The sequence below is a fragment of the Mesoplodon bidens genome, assembly GCF_964165515.1.
Source record: "Mesoplodon bidens genome assembly, chromosome: 18".
Classification (NCBI taxonomy): Eukaryota; Metazoa; Chordata; class Mammalia; order Artiodactyla; family Ziphiidae; genus Mesoplodon; species Mesoplodon bidens.
In genome coordinates, this window is record NC_138175.1 from 51,698,209 (window position 1) to 51,719,323 (window position 21,115).

The 21,115-nt window shown below is 50.3% G+C and overlaps 1 protein-coding gene across 1 annotated transcript in view; it reads right to left on the reverse strand.

Annotated features, from left to right (window-relative positions):
* Window positions 1-8,363, reverse strand: part of NOVA2 (NOVA alternative splicing regulator 2) — a gene marked incomplete at its 3' end in the record, with an annotated part of 30,638 nt that extends 22,275 nt beyond the window's left edge. Inside the window, 1 exon segment of the mRNA XM_081216057.1 lies at window positions 8,013-8,363. Coding sequence (XP_081072183.1) covers window positions 8,013-8,289 — 277 coding nt within the window. The 5' untranslated portion in view covers window positions 8,290-8,363.
* Window positions 8,364-21,115: the final 12,752 nt, after the last annotated feature.

Below are 21,115 nucleotides of genomic sequence, written 5' to 3' on the forward strand. Positions count from 1 at the left end.
GAGATCTGAACCCCACCTGGCTCCAGAGTCCATGATCTGAAACATTATGATACACTATTTCCAGGCTGTGGAGGAGGAAACAGAACTTTGGGGCTATGTGGAGGAAGAGCAAGTGCAAAGGCCCTGGGATGGGGTTATGCCTGCGTTGTTTGAGTGAGAGAGAGGTGGCCAGTGTTGCTGGGGCTGACTGAGAGAGGAGGAGAGTTACAAGAAATGAGGGCTGAGAGGGTTGGAGGTAGTGGTGGAGTGTTCAGGCTTGTGGACCAAGGTGGTTTTTATTCCAAGTGAGATGAGAGCTACGGGAAGGCTCCGAGCAGAGGAGGGATGTGATCTGTCTTAGATTTTAAGAAGATCCCTCTGATGCTCATGAGGTGAGCAGACTGTGACAAGCGTGGGTGGAAGAGCAAGAGGCAACTGCAATGGTCCAGGCAGGAAGGGATGGTGGTCTGACTGGGGGAAGCAGTGAAGGGGGAGGGGAGAGGAGGGCTGGACTCCGGAGAGGTTCTAACACTCACTACTGAGCCGGTGCTCTGCTGAGTGCTTTGCCAGCTTGATCTCATCCATTCCTCACAACCGCCCACTGAGGTGGGTAGAATGAGCTCCATTTTTACATAAGGAGAAACTGAGGCACAGAGCGGCACAGAGCAGTGAAGGTACCGGCCCAAGGGCACTGAGACAGTTGCTGGGTTGAGATTCAAATGCAACTCTGATTCATTTTCGCCCATCCATGCTTAACACTTTCCCCTGATGGTGGCTAAAGACCAACGTGCTCCAGGACAGACTCAAAGACCTAGAGGTGGTGAAGTGGCACCAAGGACCCTTTATGGGGCTTTGGTCATTCTTTGTTATGGACCAGTTTTCTTGGTCACGTGTAAAGCCCTTTGTTAATGCAGTCTCAAGGCAAGTGCCTAAACTTTCCCACCTTCTAACCAAACTGTTGCCCCCAGGGTAGACATTTGGGAACTTTCTGAGTCTAAGTTACTTTGTGATTTGACCCGTCCACATTTCCAGCTGCACACCCTCATCTTCCTCCAGATGCACTAGACACATTTTCCTTTTTGTTCCGCAAACTTCCCTCCTCCCTCCCACCTCAGGGCCTTCGCACATTCTCTTTGCCTGGAACCCCCCTCCCTCAGTGAATTCCTCTTGTCCTTCAGGTCCCCCCTCAAATGTCCCTTCTTGGACTGGAACCCTGAGGAGGGAAAGGATTCCTCTGTCTCATGCCTTCGGAACGATGTACCACAGTCATCCAGTGTGGGCCACATCACTGAAGCTCGCTCTTGTGTCCATGGACTCATACAGCGCCCAGCACTTGGTAGGCATACAATAAACACTGGGAAAAGGAAGGGACGAGCCAGGCCATTTTGCTTCCAAAGCTTAAGGTCTTAGGCCATCATCCCCCACTGGTTTTTCAACTTTTTCTTTTAAGCAAAGGAAACCTATTTTCAATGTCTCCCGTGAAACTCCAACATTCAGAGCAGATAAAAGAGAAACTGCTCTGTTGAAAGTGGGGGCAGGGCGGGACTTCCCTGGCGGTCCAGTGGTTAAGATTCTGTGCTTCCACTGCAGGGGCCGTGGGTTTGATCCCTGGTGGGGGAACTAAGATCCCGCATGCCGCACCGTGCGGCCAAAAATTTTAAAATTTAAAATAAAAGTGGGGGCAGGACTGGGGGTCTGGGAGTCATGCCCATCTCCACCTGGTCCCTTAAGATTGAAAGTTCTGGGTTCCCTGATGTGTGAAGATGGAGGTATGAGAGCGGGATGTGGCTTTGAAGGCATGGGGAGGGGTCCAGAATTAAGGGGTTTCCTTTAGCCCAAGGCAATCCTCTTAAACTTGCCTAATCAGACCACTAAGCCTATTAGGTAATTAGCCCCCCAGGGTGCCCTTCCATCAATCATCCTGACACCCTCCCCCCTCAAATTACTTCCTTCCCTGGGCTCACAGAGGTGGCCCCTTGCCAGCCCTGCCCCTCAACCTGACAGAGATGGGGGGCCAGTTCTCCACCTTTGGAAGGCTCAGAAAGATGGGAAGGTGTTCTCACTAGAACTCCATCCTCTTTCCTTCTTTGATTTCATTCCCCATCTTTTCTCCAGCCAGAGCCACTTCCCCAGCTTCCCTCCTGAAGATGGAAGGTAATCGTCTGCTCTGAAGAAAACTGGGGACGCCCCCCACTCCCCTCCTTCACACTTCCTCAGGTTTTGTCTGAGAATCTCCGAATGAAATGGCAGAAACAGCCCTAGAGTGAGTGCAACTTTTGTCGCTGATGGGTTGTGTGGCCTTGGGTGAGTCTCCTCACCTCTTTGGGCCTCTGTTTTCTCATCTGTAAAATGGGGACAGGAGAACGCTAGTTCCTGGAGTTATTATCATTAATGAAATGCTAACCTGTAAAGTACTTAGGAGGGTCTCAGGCACACAGACCACTTGAGAAATGTCAGATATCATCATCATCGTTATTAATATTACCTATTTCATGAACACAGGTAAAGTTCTTATCACAGTGTCTGGTACACAGTAAGTGCTCTATGTCAGAGACTTACTGGCAAATGGGGAAATGAGCCTCCAAGGTTTGGGCTTTTGTTAGGAAATAGGAGGAGGGGAGACCCCACTTCTTTCATCACCTTTCCCCAGGCTTCTCCCTGCTTTTTGGAGGAGGAATGTCTTCTCACTGATAGAAACAAGGCTCTGCTTCCACTCACCCTCCCAGAATCCCTGTAACTCTCTTCCTGAATTTGGCCCTTGTTGTATCCCTCTGTACTGTTATTTCCTTGCTTCTTCTCTCCCTCTTCCCTCCCTCATTCCAACCAATCCTTCCTGAGCATCTGCTACATGCCAGGCCTTGTTTTAGATCCTGGGGACATAGCAGGGAACAAGACAGACAGTCCATGCCCTTTAAGTCCACTCCCTCTTAAAATGTAAATGCATCTATTTAAAGAGGACATTTAAAAAATCATTGCTAATACTCCGAGTTTGAAGGGCTGGTTATATTTTTTCCCTCCCAAAGCACACTGATATAAACTAAAAATGATCCTCCAAAAAAGTTTGTCCGTGGACCCCCTTAAATCACCTTGTGGGCGCTTGGCAGTCCTTATATCAGACTAGTGGAAGTTTGGAGGACCCTCCTCAGAGGCCAGGGTCCTCCTCTCGCCTGTAGAAGCTCAGGATTCTAAGTCCCAGGAGTCCCCATAGCAGCCCACAGTCTGCTCTGGTCTTCTTCAGAATCTTTTGCATCTCCCACCGTGGGAAGCCCACCTCCCCCAGGAAGAAGCCAGGCTTTTATCTGCCAGCCTGCCTTGTAGCAAAGGGCAGACACGTGACCTCAGCTAAACCCGGAGTCCCCAGACCTCACACATCCCACCCCGTTTGAAAAACCAAGGTTCTGCCTGTGAAAAAGTACTTCCTTCTACCAAAGCAAAATCTAGATGCCAGAACTTTCCACCCCCCCTTCACTTTTCCTTTGGGGTCCAGGCAGCTCCCTCTACAGAGGACAGCAAATGAAGATGCCAACTTCAGCGCTCCAGGTTCCCCTCTGCTGCGATTTCAATATTTCCACCTTGGGATCAAGCTGCCTTTCCACTTTCTAGTCAGAGTCTCCGGTCCCCCCTTCCCTTTTGTGCCCACCCTCCTCAGGAATGTTTATAAAGGTTTCCAAAAAGTAACCAATATTCCCCTACCTCCACAAATAATGTTAACCTACCCAGAAGATTTGGGGTGCTATGGGAAGAGTGGCACTTTATACCAAAAGGTGGCTTGGACCTGGGAGACGGGGCAGAATCGGATGCGGCAGAGGTGTTGTTTTGGTTACAGTATATTTCAGGGGGAACCAAAGTTGGGGTGTTGTACTCATGGTTCCTGCTCTTGTCTGGGGGTCGGGGGTGGAAGCATCGGTGTGTCCTGTGGAGGTTTGAGGAGGCTGGGGTGGGATGTTGATATTGTCGTTGGGAGTGCGTGAGGATGTCCCTGGCGGAAGACAAGATGGCAGGGATGTGGTTGGGAGTGGGACCCCTGAGGAGAGATGGGATGTTGGCTGGGTGACATCTTTCTGTGAATGACGGTGTTGCCTGTCCATGTAAGAAATGTCATACAACTGCCTTTGAGTTGTGACATTGTTTCCAAGTGAGAGAGAGAGGTGGATGGGGTATGATTTCCTTGGGGCGAATCACCACTGGATGGTAAATCAGGAATGTGACATTCCCCGTAGCAATACTAATGATGATGATAATAATAGTAATAATAATAGCTATTGTTTATTGAGTGCTTACTATCTGCCAGGCCTGATGCCGTGTGCTTTACATACGATCTCACTGAACCCACACAACAGCCTAGAGAGGTAGAGGTGCATCTTACAGTTCCCATTTTCCAGATGAGGACACTGAGGCTCAGAGCAGTGCAAGAACTCACCCGAGGGCCCCACACCAAGCACATGACAGTGATGAGATGAACCCTGGAAGCTCTCAGTCTAGGGCTCTTAACCTTGGTGATACTTTGTGCTAACGATCGAGCATCTTGGGAGCAAGGCCTGGCCGGTGTAAGCTACATGTGGGGTGTGAGGTGTGTGTGGGCGGTGGGGGGTTGCTGTTTCTGTGTATATGGGGCTGACAGAGGTGGGAATACAGTCAGGAGTATGGGGGCCATTCTAGTAGCACCTTAAGAGTTATCATCTGTAGGAATTCCCTGGCAGTCCAGTGGTTAGGACTGAGCGCTTTCACTGGTCAGGGAACTAAGATCCCGCGAGCCACACAGCGTGGCCAAAGAAAGAAAAAGAGTTATCATCTGTACTCAAGGGAGATGCTCTGTTACTGTGCCACCAGACTGGGATTATTTGTTTCTCCAGTGAGTTCCCAACTGGAGTTTCTATCCAACCTCTTCATTCAAGCCCTCCTGTCCTTAGCGCGTCGTCTCCTTCCCAACGGTGTCTGCCTGCCAGTCACAGTGCCCAGAAGCCAGTTTTAACAGCCACCATCTCCTCTGTCAGCCCCTAGGCTGGCACCGTGGGTAGGAGCTCAATCTGCCCAGGCTGGCACGACTTGCTGTGACACCCTAGAAAGTCCCTTACCCCTCTGAGCCTTGGTTTGCTTGCCTGAAAATGGGGTTCACTATAGAGTCTACCCATCCAATGGAGCCAGCCTCCTGAGTTCCAATCCTGGTTCTGCCTCTTATTAGCTGACTGACCTTGGGCAAGTTAATTAACCTCTCTGTGCCTCAGTGTGTCACCTGTAAGATGGGTAACATAATCAGATTGTAAGGATTATTAAATGATTGGTCTGTGCCCAGTGTTTTCCCTAATACTTTTGGTGCACTGTGGCACCGTAACTGTCAGCCATTGTTACAATTTATAATTATTATTTATTTATTAGTAGTAGTATCACATCATAGAATGTTGGGAGAATTAAATGAAATATTGCATGTAAGGCAGGCAGTAAGCAAGAATACTGGTAGCTGCTATCATCTGTAACTATTGTTATTTCCCCATTTGGCAGATGGCGACGCTGAAGCTCAGAAAAGGCGTGAGGTTGACCCAGTGTCCCACAGACATGAAAATATTATTGGAAGGAGCCGTCAATTTTGAGATGAAAGTCCTGGACTGTTGCCCAGCTCTGCCCCTGAGGGTTTCTGCAAATGGAGGACTGTCCTTTCGCATCTCTGGGCCTCAGTTTCCCCTGGGAAGAGTCTGGAGGAGAGGGTCCCTAAGGGCTCACCCTAGTTTCCCCACAGCTGAAGGAGGCAGGATGCACAATGGCTGAGCACATGAGCTCTGGAGCCAGGCAGCCCAGGGTTGGAGAGATCCCAGCTTCCCCACTATGAGCTGTGTGAGTTTGGGCTAGTGGCTTCATTTCGCTAAGCCTCAGTTTTCCTCATCTGAAAAAGCAGCTCAAACCATCTCCCCCGAAGGTTGTACTGGGAAATTAACCCATATCTCAGAGCCTGACTCGTAATAGGTGCTAAACACTTGGACCTGACTGTCCTGGCAGCATCGCAGTTAGGTGGTGCTGCTCTGCTCTGAGTGCTCAGATTCTGAGCATCTCAGCCTCTTTAAGAGAAGGATGAGACCTCCTCCCCTCCCCCCCAGCAGGGGTGGGGCTGGACCTCCAGGCTGGGTCCAGGGACCCGACCCTTCCTAGGACTGGGAATGGCAGTGAGGCAGGAAGGAGGCAAGGATGTGGCAGGGACACATTCATGTGTGTGCTGGGGGTGGGGGAGCAGGAAGAAGGACAGGAAACTCCCTCCCACCCCTCCCCCAACTTCCCTTTCCTCCAATTTCTGCTGGACACCCTCACAGGCAGCCAGGGGTTCCCCATTTCCTATTGCACCTGGCCAGGGGTGGCAGGGGGCTGGGACGGGAGGAAGAGATGGCTCCTGTTCATCCAAGGAGAGGAGGTGGGAGGTCCCCACCCCACCCACTACAATGCCCGAGGCCATCCCTTTCCCATCCGGAGGAAAAGGCCAGAGGAAGCAGAGATTTTGGCCAAGGTGACCGCTGGGAGGGGCTTGTCTGTTCTGGGGTCTCCCTCCTTCCAGGGAGCTAATGGGCTGGGCTCTGAGTCCCCTGACAAACCCTACCTCACGGGTAGACATACACCTAGAGTTCCCAGCTTGGCTTTTATTCTCTGGTACACATACCTCTTCACACACACACAGTGAGGGTCCCTCTTGTCTTACACACACACTCCTTCTGTGTTGTCAAACATGCAGCCATCACACAAACACACACACACACACACTCCCTTGTCATACACACACAGAATCATCCCCACACCAACCATTTCACACACAGCCTCTTGTTACACATATACACACACTTGGGTGTCACACACACACCTTCCCTTTTCCCATCCCTTGGGTGTCACATGCACACGTTCCTGCACCCTGTCACATGGGCCCCCATCCTTCCCTTCCCTTGTTACACACCCTCGTGAATTTCACCACAGAGCCCCAGTCTCTCCCCTGTCATACACCCACCTTCCCTTGTTGCACACACCCCCTCTGATGTCACCGTTGCACACCTCCGTGTGTCACACCCAGCCACAGCCTCTCTGGAGTCACGCCCACACTCTTTTTTTGTCATATACCCACACCAGCTTCTCCTGGTCCCACCCCACCCGGGACACGCCTGTGTCACACACACTGAACTGCCATCCTCTGATCCACTCAGCCTCTCATGGCTCACACCCAGAGCCGGCCCATTCGGCAGCCCACACACACCTCCTTGCATGTCACACACACCCTCTCACTCATGTGTCACACTCTGCCACAGTCCCCTCTGGAGTGACATGCACGCACTTGTCACATATACCCTTATGGGGGTCTCAAACACGGACCCCAGCCCCTCTCACCCTCTCATCTCTTACACACACACACACCCTCCTTCCTGTCATATCCATGATCCTTAATGTCACACATCCAGGCCTTACAGGGCTCACACGAACACACACACACACCTGTCCCAGCCACACATTCTCTCACTGAGCTTTACACACCCACCCTTTCCTCTATGTCACCCAACACACCCACCTAGCTTGTCCCCACGCAAAATCCCGCCCATGGCCCACACATGCCTCCCTCCGGGACAACCCTTGCTCAGGACATCCCCAGGGAGGGAGGCTGGGAAGCTCCGGGTCCACAGGCCTCCTCAGCTCCTTCCCCTCCCCCCGCCAGGACACGCCAGCCCGGGAACACCCCTGCCCCGAAAGGGTCACATCACACACCCCTCAAGGACACAGAGACACCCGCCCGGAGGCACCCACGCCCCCCATCCTTTGCTCGCCCCCAAGGACACTTACCACCCCCTCCCCCCCAAGTCCTCTCAACGCAGACAAAGCTCCCAGCCCAGGGCCGCGGCGAGAGGGGGAAGGGGTCCTGCTCCCTCCCCAACTCCCCTCTCCGTTCCCCAGTCTAGGGAGGGGCGCCCTTCCCCTACCCAGAGCCCTTGCACCTGCCATTTGGGGGGGAGGAGGCTGGAGAAAGGCGCGGCCCCCTGCCCGCTCCCCCACCCGGAGCCGCAGCCCTTTCTCACCTCCCGTGTTGCTGCGCTTGGTGCAGACCACCTCGGGGGGCGTTTCGAGGGGCCTTTTGCGGGAATCCGGGGCCTCGGGCTCCATGGGGGGGGCCTGGGGCGGCGGCTGCTGCTGCTGCGGCGGCTGCGGCGGCGGCGGCGGCGGCTGCTGTGGCGGCGGCGACGGCTGCTGGGGAGGCTGGGGTTGCGGCGGCGGCGGCGGCGGGGGCGGCGGCGGCTGCGGGGCCGCGGAGGCCGTGAAGAGGCCGTGCACCGCGCCGGCGGCCATCATCCTCATGGTGGGGGGGGCGGGGGACGGGGGAGAGGGAGGGGGAGGGAAGGGGATGTGGGAGGGGGAGGGGGCGGTGGCGGAGGGATGGGGGAGGGGGAACCCCGGAGAGGGGAGGAGGGAGGGAGCTGCTTCTGGGGGGCTGACAGAGCCTGGAGAGCGGATGTGAGCGGGACGGGAAGGAAAAGGGGGTCTCAGATAGGGCCCAGAGAGAACTGAGGGGTGGGGTCTCTCTCAAGATTACGGAGGCCGGGGACTGGCCGCGCCACTTGGGGGGACGGGACCCCCTTCTTTGCTCCCCGGGGCAGAGGGCCTAGCCCCCCCAGACCCTGCCCGGGGCGGGGGGCCGGAGGAACGGGGCCGGAGATGGGAGGCGGAGGCGGCCGCTAGTGGGGACCCGGGGGGCGGCGAGCGCGGGCGGCAGCGGTGGCTGGGCTGGCGGTGGCTGCTGGCCCGAGCATCTTCTTCCCGGAGGCTCCCACAGCGGCCTGGCCCCTCCCACCCGCGCAAGGTCACGCCCATGCAGGTCAGGGCCACGCCCTTCGACGCCCTATTGGCCTGTCCTTGAATCCTGGACCACGCCCCCTGAGTTGATCACGCCCCTCCCCGCAGTTACGAGAGGGACCAGGCTCCCCCAGGCTGCAATAAGGACCCTGGGCTCCTCCACAGCTTCCCCACCCCTCGCCTGTAATGAGCGTTTATTGAACAAGTACTTACCATGTGCCAGGTCCGGTTCTAAGTAAGCACTTCACAAACATTATCACATTTAATTCCTAGAGCAACCGATTCTGTGAGGTACTCCTGTTACCCCCGTTGTACAAATGAGGAAACTGAGCCTCAGCCACTTGACATCACTTGATTGCTAAAAGAAATCCCACTTCACATGTCTCCCACCCCCGACAGCTGGGAAATTGCTCCTCAAATCTTTCATCTATCCCTTGAAGAATCGACACAGAGTTACCGCAAGGGCTTAGGGGATGGAGTTCAATGAACACCTGACTTACAAAATGTAGTGCTTGAGCCTAGCACCCAACTGACACTCAATTCAATCAATGGCACTTACGAACCTACAAAGTGACAGGCACTGTCCCAAACACTGGGATACAACAGGGGACTAAACAGACTTGGCCCTTAAAGAGTATTACTATTCACGTCATTAAGAAAACCTGATTTTCATATGACAGATGGAGGCCCAGGAATGTGGAGTGTAGCTTGTCCAAGGGTGTATAGGTAGACAGAGGGAAAACTGGGATTCAAACATAGGCCAAGCTTAATTTCAGAGCCCAAAGTCACTGGAAGTAGGGGCCCCTTCCTTAGAATGGATCATTGCTAATATTTAATTTTGTCTGATACATGAATTTTCTTCTCCCTGGATTTCTGGTCTCCAAGGATTCTTTTTCCTTCCTAGGTCAGCCAGAGGCAAGATTAGGCTCAGAGGGGGCCTGGATGGGGGTAATTGTGGCAGCTGGGGGGCCCCTCCCTCTGCTCCACCCCACTCCTGTCCCTCCCTTGCCACGCTCTCAGGTCCCCAGGATGGGGAGGGTAGCAGATGGCCTGGGGTGGATGGGGTGGCCGCCCATCTGTCCCCTCCCCCACATTGTCCCCAGAGTCAAAGGGGATGGGAGGGGGTTGCGGTCCACTGCAGTCTGGATCCTCCCCCTCCATCTTCTTGGAGGGAGCTGAGGAGCTGGTTGCCATGGAGACAGAGAAGAGGCAGAGGGATGCAGGGAGATACTGGGGTCAGGCAGAGATCCACACCTTAGACCTTCGAGTCACACGTAGTCACACCACACAGGTATATATATCCCAACATTCGTGGAGTAAGGTGTGAAATTCCCCCCGACACACACAGAGTCACACAGGTCTCCCTGCAGACACACAGGTGCACTCAACAATTTTACACAGGCACATTCTAATGTATGAAGAAGACTCACAGGGAATAGGCATACACACACATACAAACACACCCATAATGCATAATGCACATTCACTCATGTGAATGTGCATTATGCATTATGCACATTCACAAAGCCACGCCACAGGTTCTTATGCACAAATAGATACATAATCTAATATCTGAGTATGTCCCAGGTGCACCTATTCAGAGCCAAAACAAATCCACACTTGGCCACACACATGATGAGAAGTTACACGTACAGGATCAAAGCTACAAGACATACACAACCTATGTTACATAAGGCATACATGTTAGTGACGTGATATATAGACTGACAAACTCAATTGTGTCTTCCACACTAATTGTGGAATCACACACATTTAGATACATGGCCCATGCAGACTAATGCACAAAATGCATGGGACCTTGCAGGCCACTCAGCAACACACACGGCACACATGGAGTCAGGGTGCTGCTCAGCCCCCACCCTCAAGTCATGCCTGCAGCCCCAGTTCCACCCCCCCCCAAGCCCTCCCATTTGGACACACACAACAGCACGGTCGGTCACGCACTCACACTCACACACAAACACAAACCTCCTCCTAGATATTTTTAAACCCAGGCTAGTTCTGCTGCTATGGCAACCGCCCCAAACCCATTGCCATAGCAACACAACGTCAGCCTTCCAAGCACCAAATCCTGGGGGATTGCAGGGCCCCAATCAGAGGCCGGTACAGGGGGAGGCTGCACCCTCTGCCATCATCTGTGCCACCCCAGTACCCCCACCCTAGAACCTTTAGGGAAGCAATCACCCTAGGCTGGGCAGGGGCTGGAACCAGGGATACAAGACCCCCAGGCCGAGCTGGAGACAAGGGCAGCTCTCAACTTGCTTTCTCCTCCTGCCCCACGAGAGCTTTACGGAGGGGCTCATGGGACAAAAGTCAGCCTGTACTGGACACACACAAGCCTGGTTTTGAAACCTGGCTCTGCCATTTACAGGCTGTGTGACTTGGGCATGTCCTTACCCTCTCTGAGTCTCCTGTTCCTTAATTCGGAAAATGTCGTTGCTGCTGTTACTAACATCCCGAAGGACTATTGTGACTAGGTGGTTAAAAGCCCAGGCAGATCTGCATCTAAATTCTGACTCTCCTGCTTCCTAGCTGTGAGAACTCAGGCAAGGGCCTCCCTTTCTCTGCGACAAACTTCAGGGGCAAATAGTAGTCTAATTACATAGAGATGTTGGGAAGATTCCCAACCAAGGGGTGTGGCCACTGATCTAAGAACTTTACACTTATCCCAACTTGTTTAAGTCTTGAGCATGGCTTTATGGGTAGTTACTATTATTATTCCTATTTTGCAGTAAAGGAAACTGAGGTTCAGCGAGCTTGCCTCGGATCACACAGCTACAAAGTTTTGAAGCAAGAGATTTGAACCCAGACAGTCAAAGATGCATCCTTAGCCATTTCTCTCTCTTGCCTCTCAAAGAGGGGAGTTTGGAGAAGAGTGATAGAATGGTGGATTCTTGGAAATGCTTTCTGGCCTCGGTTTTCTAGCCTGCAAAATGGGGGTTCAACCAGTACTGCTGGCTGGGATGTTGAAGGATCTCTGAGGCAGCTTGCACCTGGAGGCTCTGGGGATGAGCTGGCACAGCTGAGTTCTCTGTGTAGGTGGGGAGCAGACTAGGAGGGGCAGGGCCAGCGGGCGAGTGGGCAGGCTCAGGAAGGGAGGTTGGCTGGGACTCAGGCCCTGCTCTCCTCCTTCCCAGCCTGGTGACTTCAGGCATGGGCTTTCTCCAGTATGAGCCTCAGTCTCACCATCTGTCAACTGGGAATCATTAACAGTGCTTGGGGTGTGGCCGGGAGTCCAAGACCAAAGCAGGTAAAATCACTTGGCATGGGTCCCAGCAAAGAGAGAAATCTAAGCTGATATTAACATCATCCATCCAGTCTGTACATGGGATTTAGGAGAGGCAGGTCTGTGTAGTGCAGGGTTTGGCAAAATGTTTTGACCCACAGTTACATCATGATTCCAAGGCATATGACACTGAAACAAAAGTTTCTTCTTTTTTTAAATTTTATTTGTATTTTGGCTGCGTTGGGTCTTCCTTGCTGCGCGAGGGCTTTCTTTACTTGCAGCGAGTGGGGGTTACTCTTCGGTGCGGTGGGCCGGCTTCTCATTGCGGTGGCTTCTCTTGTTGCGGAGCACGGGCTCTAGGTGCACAGGCTCAGTAGTTGTGGTGCAAGGGCTCAGTTGCTCCGCAGCATGTGGGATCTTCCCGGACCGGGGATCAAACCCGTGTCCCCTGCATTGGCAGGCAGATTCTCAACTACTGTGCCACCAGGGAAGTCCCCAAAAGTTTCTTGAAATCATACTTCACCTATACCTTAGTCTATACTATGTCTATACTATGTGCACAGACTCTGATCTAGTCTAGGCTACTGAAAAATGCTGGTTGATTTCACAGTCCACTAACCAGTTGTGACATGCAGTATGAAAAACCCTGGAGTGGAGGTTACGAGGTGGAATCCTGGAATTGTTGGAGGATTTTAAGCAGGGGAGTGACATGGGCATCAAAGGGGCAACGGAGGGGAAGGAGCCAGCCTGGGGGCTGGGATTGAGCCAGAACAGACTCCAGGGAGGAGGGGTTCTTTGCCTGGACCCCAGTAGGGGCAGGAGAGATGGAAGGGTGTGATCAGAACCCAACATACAGGGCTTCCCTGGTGACGTAGTGGTTAAGAATCCACCTGCCAATGCAGGGGACACAGTTTCGAGCCCTGGTCCCGGAAGATCCCGTGTGCCGTGGAGCAACTAAGCCCGTGAGCCACAACTACTGAGCCTGCGCTCTAGAGCCTGCAAGCCACAACTACTGAAGCCAGTGAGCCACAACTACCGAAGCCCGTGTGCCCAGAGCCCGTGCTCAACAAGAGAAGTCACCACAATAAGAAGCTCGCGCACCACAACGAAGAGTAGCGCCTGTTTGCCGCAACTAGAGAAAGCCCGTGTGCAGCAATGTAAACCCAATGCAGCCAAAATTAAAAAAAAAAAAAAAAAAGAACCCAGAGCAATTAACGCAGGGTAACGCAGGGTATCGCACACAACGTATAGTAGCTACAAGTGTCAACCCTAAAGGCAGATCCTCACTCATCCACCTGACAAAAAAATTTTTGGGCACTTACTACATGTTGGGCATTGTTCTAGGCACTGGATATATGGCAGTAAACAAAACAGACACAAATTCCTGACCTCATGAGCTCACATTCTGGAGGTAGACAATAAACAAGCAAAAGAAGTAAAACATAGTCTGTTTGAGGATCGTAAATGCCATGAAGAAAAATACATTAAGGAAGGGGGATGAGAGATTGGGGTGCAGGGGAATGGAGGGAGGCTGCAGTTTGGTTTTTGTTTGTTTTGGCCGAGCAACACAGCTTGTGGGATCTTAGTTCCCCGGCCAGGGACCGAACCTGGGCCCTCAGCAGTGAGAGTGTGGAGTCCTAACCACTGGACAACCAGGGAATTCCCTGCAGTTTTAAACAGAGTGACAAGGAAGGCTTCGCTTGAGGGGGTGACATTTGAGGAGAATATGAAGGTTAGGGAGTGGGCCATATGGGTCTCTGGGGGAAGAGCAGGTGCAAAGGTCCTGAGGCTGGAGTGCACCTGGTCGGTTGGAGGAAGAAGGAGGAGCCCAGGGAAGCTAGAGAATTGTGGGGAGGGGAGAGCAGGAGGGATGAGGCCAGAGAGTTAGGCAGGGAACACACTATATCTGTCTTGAGGGCCACTGTAAAGACTTAGCTTTGACTCTGAGTGAGATGGGCAGCTTGGGAGGGTTTTGAGGAAAGATCTCAGTTGACTTAGGTTTTATCACAAGATCCTTCTGGCTGCACGTGAAGAACCCTATGTGGGGGGCTGGGGTAAAAGTAAGGAGCCCAATGAGGAGGTGAGAAGTGGTGGTGGCTGGACCAGGGCGGTAGACAGCAGTGCAGCTGGGGAGACATCACTGGAGTCCTAGTTCTCCCATGTGACTCTGGGCAAACCATTTCACCTCTCCAGAGCCTCAGTTTCCCCATTTACAAATGGGAGTGATAATAAAGCACTCACCTCTCAGGGCTCCTGTCTGGTCTGTGTGCGGCAGAGCATGAATAGCCCTTGACCCAGAATGTGTACTCAACAAACATTGCCTGCCATTGTCACTGATATTATCCTCCAGGCTCCCAGACCAGGGAGGTTCTGTGTCCTGTCCAGTGGGGCAAGGATGGGCTTTGGGAAGGAGGATGAAGAGAGGAGGTCTGATCTTGAGTGATGAACTTATATTTATCTGATCCTGGGTATATTTGAGTCAGAGAATCTTGGAGCAAAAATTCTTGTGCTGAGGGGGACTTGAGGGTCTTTTATTCCTAATAGACTTTTTTGTAGGATGGGGAAATGAAGATCTGGAGAACAGTTGTATCTTGCCCAGGAGCCCACAGTGAGTTGGGGGCTGAGCCAGGGCTAGACTCCATCCCCCTCTCCTGTCTCTCAAGCATGTGTTCACGATCCTGGCTGCCTCCTTGGTGATCATGGCATCTGACCACATCCCCTCCTCTCCCCGCCCCCGCCAAGCCTCAACATCTTCCTATGACTTCCTACTGCCTCTGGGATAAATTCCAAACTCTCCCAGTCACTCCGGCCAAAAACCTTGCATTCGCCCTTGACACCCCCTCTTTCCCTCACACCCACATCCAATCCATCAGCAAACTTTTGCTGCGGCACCTTTAAATTCCAAGTCTGACCCCGTCTCGCCACCTCTATCAACGTCACCAAAGTCCAGGCCCCCATCGGCTCCCATCTGGACTCCCACAGGGGCCCCTTTCCTGGGATCCTGGCTTCTGCCCTTACCTATCCTTTTGACAGCAGCTGAGCCATCCTTAAAAAAGGCAAGTCAGATCAGACACTGTGCTGTATGCAAGAGAAACAAAAATGGGGTATCTGTAAGAACACTGAGAAACAATATAGATTTCTTGCCTTAGGCCTGGTGGAGGGAGAAGGAGCTTTCTTTGCATCTTTCCACCGCGTGTGGTTGGGGAAACCGAGGCATCAAGAGGTTAAGTCACTTGCAGCAGAGCTTGGAATTGAACTCTGGCAGCCTGGCTGATGAAGCTACCCCCTTAACTTTATCACACTGCCTCTCTTCCTCGGGAGTTCTTCTCTTTTCAGTTGAATTTCTAGGTACACCCTCACCCCTTCCATAACCTCCCCCCTTCCTGGGAACTTCCATGCTTCTCGAGCTTAGAACCACCAGTGCATAGGCTGAAGCTGATTCTACACAACCACCTTTGGTGGAATTTAATTTTAGTAATTTCCCCCCTTCATCTGCCCGCTCCCATAGGCACCCACTCTAGCGTGCTTAATTTGGGGCCCCCAGTCCTTCTATTCTTTTACAAAGATCCCTAAGTATCGTTAAAGTCAGTTTTGTTGTCTGTGTTTTAAATTTGCAAAAATGTCACTGAGCAAAGAAACTCATTATCTTTCTTTCTTTGTGTGTGTGTGTGTTTTTTTGTTTGTTTTGAGAGCTCTCGATGTGGCTGTGCTTATTTCTAGCTCCTGAGGAGTGAGTCTTATAGACTCTGGAGACGCTGCCTGGGTTCAAGTCCCAGCCTGACTGCCCACTAGCTGAATGACCTCGGGCAAGTTACTGAACTTCTCTGGGCTTTGGTTTCTCTATCTGTAAAATGGGAGTTGTTAAATCATGGTACCTTTCTCACAGGATCGTTGCAAGCTGACATCTTAAAGCATTTAGGAAGCATCATTAAGCATGGCATGAATATCAACTTCTACCTCTTATACTGCTGTGGGATGTTCCAGGATATATTTTCCATTCCACTTATTTAAAAATTTATTTTATTGAAGTATTGTTGATTTATACACCATTTTTTGAGACTTAATGATGGACATCAAATTCTTTCCAACCCTTTGCTACCTAAACTCCATTCAAGGCTCATCCTCATACACACCTCATTTGGACAGTGGGGAAATGAGGTTGTCTGGCATCCTCAGATTTAAGTATCTCAAAGTATTGTCAGATTGTTCTCTGGAAAGGAGACACCTATTAATACTCCAGTGCCCAATGACCTGTTCTTCCACATACTTCTCCAGAACTTGGTGTTCTTAGACTGTCTAATTTTGGCCAATCTAGTGGATTTGAAAGCATTGCTGGGCTTCCCTGGTGGTGCAGTGGTTAAGAATCCGCCTGCCAATGCAGGGCACACGGGTTCAAGCCCTGGTCCGGGAAGATCCCACATGCCACAGAGCAACAAAGCCCATGCGCCACAACTACTGAACCTGAGCTCTAGAACCCGTGTGCCGCAACTACTGAAGCCCACGCGCCTAGAGCCCGTGCTCTGCAACGAGAGAAGCCACCGCAGTGAGAAGCCCGCGTGCAGCAATGAAGACCCAACGCAGCCAAAAATAAATAAATAAAATAAATAAATAAATAAAAATTAAAAGAAAGCATTGTTTTATGTACTTTCTTATGTAGATCAATTAAGCTTCTCTGGGTTGCTTTAGTTTGCATCTCTGCTCAGAATTACTACAAACTTACCTGTGTGTGTGTGTGTGTGTGTGTGTGTGTGTGGTTTTGAATGCTAACACTTTAATATTTTAGCCACTATCACAGTAAACAAGGGAACATAATAGTACCTCCTTCCTATATCGTGATGATAATTGCCACTGTTTGTTATATGTTTACTACATGGGAGGCACTGTGCTAAGGACTTTATCTGTATTAACTCATTTCTTCCTCACAAAAACACTATGAGGCACATGCTCCTGGTATCACCCCCGTTTTACAGATGAGAAAACTGACACACAGAGAAACTGCCTAGAAGGAGCAGGGCTGGGATTCAGACCCAGGCAGCCACGCCCATTCACCACCTCACTGCCTCTGAACGAGACGATGCACGAAAAGTACCTGGGGTTTAATGAAGGCTCTGAATGACCACAGCTGTAAAAATGTTACAAATTTTACATTTTACAAATATAGTAATAACAGCATGTCACATTAAAAAAACATGTTAGAGTGTGTGAAACCCAGAAGGGACTCACCTGGACCTCTGTTCCCCCATCCTGTAAAGGGATAAGGTTGGACATAATCCTGATCCCTATTCGTTTCACAGTCCCTCTGTCTTCCCAAATCAAAGCACTTAGAGCTATTACAGTTGCCTTCCTTTCCAGCACTCACCAGGTACCAGGTCCTGTTCCTAGCTTTTATGTGAATGAGATGGCAGGCAATTCTCACCTAGCTTTTATGTGAATGAGATTGCAGGCAATTCTCACCTAACTCTCCTTCTCATGTGCCACGTGCCATATGCCTGCACCTGCTGAATGTGGCTGGACAAAGACACACAATGCGGTGAGCCTGAGTTTACCGTAATTTCATACCTGGAAGCCCCGCTCATGCCCATTCACTCTCCCACATTCCTGGAAGCATATTTCACACCTTCTCCTCCCTCCTTCAACCTCTACCACCTCTTCTGTGTCCTCACTCTCACCCTTGACCCTGCTCCTGTTTTAAATCCATCAGAAGAGAATTTCCGCAGATTCCCAACATATTTATCCCAGCTACCTGTACCAGAGACCCTATTCTCAGCCTTCCCTCCGGCTAATCATGGGACCCACTCCTAGCCAAGGCCACTTCTTCACGTGTGCACTACATCCCATCCCCTCTTGCCTACTCAGGGATGTAAATCAAGCAATTCTCTCCTCTCCTGTATCATCAATTCTCCCCCTCTCTTCTGGATCATTCCCATTGGTGTAAAAACACGATGTAATACAAACAAGCTTTATTAACCCCGTCTAGCTGCAGCTCCAATGATGTGCTGCTTTTTACAACAACAAAACCCGCCAAAAAAGTTATCTGTACTAATATCTCCAATTCCTTTCCTTCAGTCCTTCTTGAATCACTCCGGTTAGGGTTTGGCTCCACCACTTGGCCAAATCACCCCTTGAGGTTATCAGGAACCTCCCTATGGCTCAATTGAATAGTTCAGTGCCCTGCCCGCACGAGCCTTCTCTCAGACAGTCACACCCTCTTCCTAGGTTTATTTTCATCCCTTGACTTCTAAGACACCCCACTCTCATGAATTCCCTCCTATCTCAGTGGCTGTTCCTTCTCAGACTCCTTTGTTATTTCTTCCTCCTCTTTGGGGTCTTTAGACATTGGAGGGTCTTGGGGCTCAGTCTTTGGTCCTCTTCTCTTTTTTTCTCTCCACTCACTCCTTTGGGGATGGCCTCCCAAATTCATTCATCTATCTATCTATCTATCTATCTACTTACTACTTACTATCTATCTACTTACATCTATCTACTTACCTATCTATCTATCTAGGTTTGACCTCACCCTTGAATTCAGACTCGTCTATTCAGCTATCCTCTCAACACTTCCACTTGGAAATCTATTAGGTACCTCAATGCATCCAAAACCAAACTCCCGATCCCCACTCTTCCCCTGCCTCCCGCACCTGCTATTCATCTAATCTCAATAAATGGAAACTTCATCTTGGCAGCTTCTCAGCTCAAAAACCTTGCAATCATTTCTGACTCCTCTTTCTCTTCCTCCCAACACCCAATCCATCAGCAAATTCTGTCAGCTCTACCTTTAGAATAGATGCAGATTCTAACCACGTGTTTCCACCTCCACTGCTACCACCCTCAGAAAAGCCACCATCATCTCTCATTTGAATGATTTTTTGGTAATCTTTTGCTTAAAACATTGTTTTATTGAGGTGAAAGCCACACACCATAAAATTAACCATTTTAAAGGGCACAGACCAAAGGCATTTCATACATTCACAATGTGGTGAAAACATCATCTCTATTTAGTTCCAAAACATTTTCATCATCCCCAAAGGAGACCCCACACCCATTAAATGATTCCCCATTCCGCTCCTTTCCACCCCCCAACTCCAGTCCCTGGCACTGCTAATCTGCTTTCTGTCTCTATGATTTGCCTATTCTGGACATTTCATACAAACAGAATCATACAATATGTGACCTTTTGTGTCTGGCTTCTTTCACTTAACACTGTTTCAGGGTTCATCCATGTTGTAGCATGGATCAGTACTCCATTCCTTTTTATAGCTGAATAATACTCCATTGTATGCGTAGATCATATTTTGTTTATCCTTTCATCTATTGATAGACACTTGGGTTGTTGCCACCTTTTGGTTATCATGAATGGTACTGCTATGAAGATTCATGGAAAGTATTTGTTTGAACACAAGTTTTCAGTTCTCTCGGGTATATACCTAGGAGTGAAATTGCTGGGTCATTAGATAATTCTATGTTTAACTTTATGAGGAACTGCCAAAATGTTTTTCCCAGGTTGTACCATTTTATCTCATTGGAATTATTCTAACAGCCTATTCTTAACAGAGTATGACTGCTCAAGACATGAGTAAAATTATGCTCCTGCTGACCTCAACCTTCAGTGGGTCCCTTCTCACTCAGAGCAAAGACCTCACAATGGCTTTTAAGACCCTACACAACTTGGCTTCTGGATTCCTCTCAGACTTCTTCTACCACATTCTCAGTCACTCAATATTGACCTCCTCACTGTTTTTTTTTTAAAGACTATATTTATTTTTATTTTTTGGCTGTGCCGCATGTGGGATCTTAGTTCCCCAACCAGAGATCGAACCCGTGTCCCCTGCAGCGGAAGTGCTAAGTCTTCACCACTGGACCACCAGGGGAGTCCCCTCACTGTTCTTTAAATGCATCAGGCATGTTCCCAACCTCAGGGCCTTTGCATTCACTGTTTCCTTTTCCTGGCATGCTCTACCCCTGGACCACAAGGCTGGTTCCTTCACTTACTTCAGGTCTCTGCTCTAAGCCAGCTTCGCTGAGACACTTCTTTGACCATCCTGTCCCCTTTACTCTGCTTTATTTTCTCCACAGCACTTATCACCACCTGACATTTATTTATTTGCATTTTATTGTTTGTCTCCCTTTTACTAGAGCATGGGCTTTTTCTGCCTGTTCACTGAGGTACCTACTCTCAGCACATAGTGTCTGGAATATAAAAAAGTGCCTGGAACATAGCAGGTGTTTAGTAAACAGTTGATGAATGAATGAATGCACTGAACTCCATTTACAGATTAAGAAAGCGAAGCTCACAGAAGATGTATGGCTTATGGACAGTCCCAAGCTGGTAAGAGGAAGCCTTGAGAGACTATTTTTTTTCCATACGCTTTGGGATTCTAATCCAAGTCTCTCTGATTGCAAACCCCCAAGTTCTTAATAGGACTCTTTAGTGGACTTTATGTCTGGGCCTCCTAATAACCCAAAATGTTAGTCTTTTAGCAATACTCAATCTAAAGGTGGGAAAACTCACACCCAGAGAGGGAGGGGGTCCCCACAGCCAGTTGGTGGCAGTGTCAGGACTAGTTATTATGCTTCAGGGCAGGATTTCTGGCATTAGCCTCTGGCACACAGTGGACATTCAATTCAATAGATGCATGATGACAGGTATTCAGAGTGGATTTATAGTAAAGCTCACATAAGCTTCAGGGCCCCTGATTCGCATAGGCCCTTCCATGGCCCTAGCAAGGTGTTCCTTTGGGCTGATGTTTTTGTAAAATTCGCAAAAGGAAGGTATTTAAAATGCAGCTGGTTAAGACCACTGGTTTTTCCCAGTTCTATGTCCCCCTGTTGCATTTCTCTCTGCCATGGGTGGGGCTGGCGTCACCTTGGTTACTGGATCTAGGTGAGGGGAAGGTAAGTCGAGGATACATTTAGGTCGGGTTCCATGGGATGTTTTGATGTGGTTCATAGACACTTTCAGCTGTACTTAAATTACCTAACTAGTTGTCCTGGTGTCTGGAATGGCTTCCAGAATAATCTTATTGTCCAAGGTGCTAACTCACTAGTTACAAGGCCAGTCTGTTGTGGTATGAATGGTCCTCTAGT